Below are 3,782 nucleotides of genomic sequence, written 5' to 3'. Positions count from 1 at the left end.
CTTCCCCAGCAGAGAAAAGCCAAGGCTCAGCGGGATGCTTCCAGAAAGGAGAGCCTCTTGATTTACATAGGGAGTTATAATTCTCTTGTTTGCTTTGTTCATGGAACTTTATCTGTCTTTCAGTCCCCCCCATCCCCGATCACTTCAAAATGTAACTTCTCCAGTGGTGGGGGACAGGGGAGGTAAGTTAGATTGTTCCTGCTGCCTCACAGCTCCCTCTTTGGAAATAACCCACTGCTAAATGAGATAGCAGCTGCTTCTCAGGAGAAAAGGCTCTCCCTTCTGGGCTAGCAAGGCTTTCAATGACATCTCAGGGTAGTCTGTGACCAGCAGGCATGGGAAACAGCTCTCTTTGGGATGATCCGAACAGCACCTGCAGCAATGCAGGCAACAGCTGCTACCTGGGCAGCAGCCTGAGGTTCAACTTAACCTTCCAAGAGCAGGCAGCCGATTTCTACGTTGTCCTCCCCGTGATTTACTCCGTGATCTGTGCTGTTGGGCTCACAGGCAACACTGCTGTCATCTATGTGATCCTCAAGGCCCCCAAGATGAAGACTGTAACAAATATGTTCATTCTAAACCTTGCTATAGCTGATGACTTGTTCACACTTGTCTTGCCCATTAATATTGCTGAACACCTCCTCCACTACTGGCCCTTTGGAGAAGTCCTCTGCAAGGTCATCTTGTCCATAGACCACTACAATATCTTCTCCAGCATTTATTTCCTAACAGTGATGAGCATAGACAGGTATCTGGTAGTACTGGCTACAGTCAGGTCCAAGAGGATGCCACATCGTACCTACCGAGCAGCCAGGATCGTCAGTTTGTGCATCTGGATCCTAGTCACCATCATAGTCCTCCCTTTCATCATCTTTGCCAATGTCTACATAGATGACCTGGAGATCAAGAGTTGTGGTCTCAATTTCCCCAAGCCTGAAAGGTTTTGGTTCAAAGCCAGCAGGATCTATACCCTCATCCTCGGCTTTGCCATTCCAGTATCCACCATCTGTATCCTCTACACCATGATGCTCTACAAGCTGAGGAGCATGCACTTGAATTCTAATGCTAAAGCCCTGGACAAAGCCAAGAAGAAAGTCACTATTATGGTCTTCATAGTCCTAGCTGTGTGTCTTTTCTGTTGGACCCCCTTCCACTTGGCCACCATCGTGGCTTTGACCACTGACTTGCCCCAGACCTCCATGGTCATTGGTATATCCTACTTCATCACCAGCCTAAGCTATGCCAATTCATGCCTGAATCCTTTCTTGTATGCCTTCCTGGATGACAGCTTTCGGAAAAGTTTCCGGAAGATGCTGGAATGCAGAACTTCTTGAACAGTGGGTTGAGGGTCACAGATCCCTTCCCTCCCACGGCTTTGCAGGGGCAACTTTGCAGACTGAAGGGGCGGCTAATGAATGCACAATGTTCTTTCTTTCATTTACATGTAATATATGCGTCTGTATATTGTTATCATTCACATGGTTTGTCCTGCTTACTTGCAACTCCTGTGTTTTCCCCTCTGTGCACCTCCCAACTTCTCAAAGTTGCATTTCTATATTGTGATTACACACGTTGAAGCGTTAAGGACAGAAAACTTCCTTTTCAGAGGTGTACTTCTACTGCACAGTGGTCCTTTATTGCCATCTGCTGTACAGCACAGACAAGCTGCAGACCAGTTTTCAGATTAATGTAATGCTCAGTTCTTAATAGCTGTGTTACGTGGAGGATTGTTAATGCTCAGTCCTTAATAGCTGTGTTGTGTGGAGGATTGTTTCACGGAGCAGATCTAACGAGCACTTTCAATGAAATGCCAATAAAATGGACAGAGGATGCAAGATGAGCATTTGGAAGATAAAATGAACCATTTTCATGTCCATGTATGTGCATATGTGTTATGGCTTTGGTTTTGATTTTGAAGGATGCCTATTTTCCACCTCCACCCCAAACTCCTGAACAGTTGACACAAGTTAAATTTAAACCAAAAGCAATGTGTGAGTCTCAGAAATGGTGTGAAACAACACACCATACAAATATTAAGGCAGCTGTGGGAATTTGTGTTAGAAATTATTTTTAACCAATTGTTCCTGTTTTGTGTCAAATATATATTTATTTAAGAGTGATTAATGAAATAAACCTCATGGGGAAAAAAAGACTGGTCCTTCTTTCACCAGAAAAGACTTATGCTACTTGCCCCATCTCTTTGCTATATATGTTACATCTTACCTATTGTAAAATAAAATATTGTAGATTTGTAACAAATTTAAGGTGTTTTGTAAGCTACAGCAGCCACTGCAGATAAAGTTCCTTCTTTAACAGGTAAACAGTAAAAGCACTTCAACAGAACCAGAACTTGTGAGGAAGAATACGGAGATCAGAAACACCACACTGCAAGCTTTGAGAACTACCAAAACCACGTTGAAAGCTCATCCCTATCCCAGCAAGGGCCCCCCTCCCTCACTGAAAGGCAGTGGGATGAGCACACCACATCCCCCAGCCTTCACAGCCACGGAGAAGTCTCACCTCCACCACCCACCTGCAGAGGTGAGCAGGGCTGGCGTGGCCGTGTTTGGTACTTACTAGCAACCCACTGCAGCCTGCATGCGTGCCACAGCTCGGTTATCCCGGCTCTGGATCCCACAGCTCAGTTATCCCAGCTCTAGATCAGCTGCCAAAGCACCTTGTTCCATGTGAGTAGACATTTTTGGTCAAAGCAATGCCAAAGGCTAACTCACCTCCACAAAACCCAGGTGCTCCCGGCCCTTGCCCTGGAGGGGGATGCCCAGCCCAGCACAGCAGCAGCCTGCCCTGTAGGGCTGCACTAGGTGGGAGGTTGTGGAAAGCTTGTTCCCACACCCCTGTAGGGTGCACGTATTACTGGTTTAAGGAAGGCTGTCTCAGCTAAAATTTTTCTCTCCAGCTTTTCCCAGAGCCACAGGCACCAAGCTGAGCTCTTACCTGTCCACACTCCACCAGGGAAGCACAGAGCAGGCAAAACAAAAGAAAATGAGGCTAGCAACAGGACTAGACGCCAGCTACACTGCACATGCCAAAGCCCCCCCAGGAGACAAGCTACTTACAGTGGTCTTCCAAGATCGACCCAGAAACCGGGGCTGAGGACAAGGCTGCACCATGCCACAAGGTCCATCCAGGAGGGAGGCCTGGAGCCAGGTCTCTCTCCAACAGAGCAGGGCTGGAAACTGCAGGGCTCAGGGTGTGGGGGGAGACCCCAGGTGAGGCCACTTGGGGCAATTCAGTCCTCTCAGTGCCCTTGGAGCCCTGCCAGCAAAACAAACAACCTTCAATACATCACGATGACAATTTCATTTTTCCCTTTTAGAAAACTGAGAGGGATTTGTGAATACAAGATCACTTGTGTTGCCTTCTCCCTATCAAAGGTGTTAACTTTGGAAGAACAGTGAAGGAGAACACATTCTTCCAGATGAAACTCCTCCAGGAATTTCATTTTTTTATACCAATTGTAACAATTTGCTGTAAGGACCGACAGCTGAATCCCCAGCCTCAGCCAGAGAACAGATCACAGCAGCAGGTCCTTAATCCCATGATCTTAAACCCCCAGACTTAGTGCCCATGAGGTTCCCTGGGCCGAGTTGCATGGTTGGTCTCTATTTCTCATTAGCTGCACCTTGCAACTATTAGCAAACACGAAGATTTTTCAAAACCTGCTCCTGACAGCATGTGTGTGTGTTGGTGTGTGCAGGTGAGTGGGGTGATGCTTAGCAAGACTCAGTCACAAGAGGAGGAAGAGGGAGGCACCTAGAGAA

The 3,782-nt window shown here is 47.1% G+C and overlaps 1 protein-coding gene across 1 annotated transcript; it reads left to right on the top strand.

The window, feature by feature from the left end:
• The first annotated feature begins 292 nt into the window (after window positions 1–292).
• NPBWR2 (neuropeptides B and W receptor 2) lies at window positions 293–1,357 on the top strand. Its single transcript, XM_040609249.1, has one exon. The coding sequence runs from the start codon at window positions 336–338 to the stop codon at window positions 1,332–1,334; it is 999 nt and encodes a 332-aa protein (XP_040465183.1). The 5' UTR covers window positions 293–335; the 3' UTR covers window positions 1,335–1,357.
• Window positions 1,358–3,782: the final 2,425 nt, after the last annotated feature.

The sequence above is a fragment of the Falco naumanni genome, chromosome 10, assembly GCF_017639655.2.
Source record: "Falco naumanni isolate bFalNau1 chromosome 10, bFalNau1.pat, whole genome shotgun sequence".
In the NCBI taxonomy this organism is placed as follows: Eukaryota; Metazoa; Chordata; class Aves; order Falconiformes; family Falconidae; genus Falco; species Falco naumanni.
The sequence above is the reverse complement of the archived record's forward strand: the minus strand, read 5'-3'. Positions and strand labels throughout refer to the sequence as shown.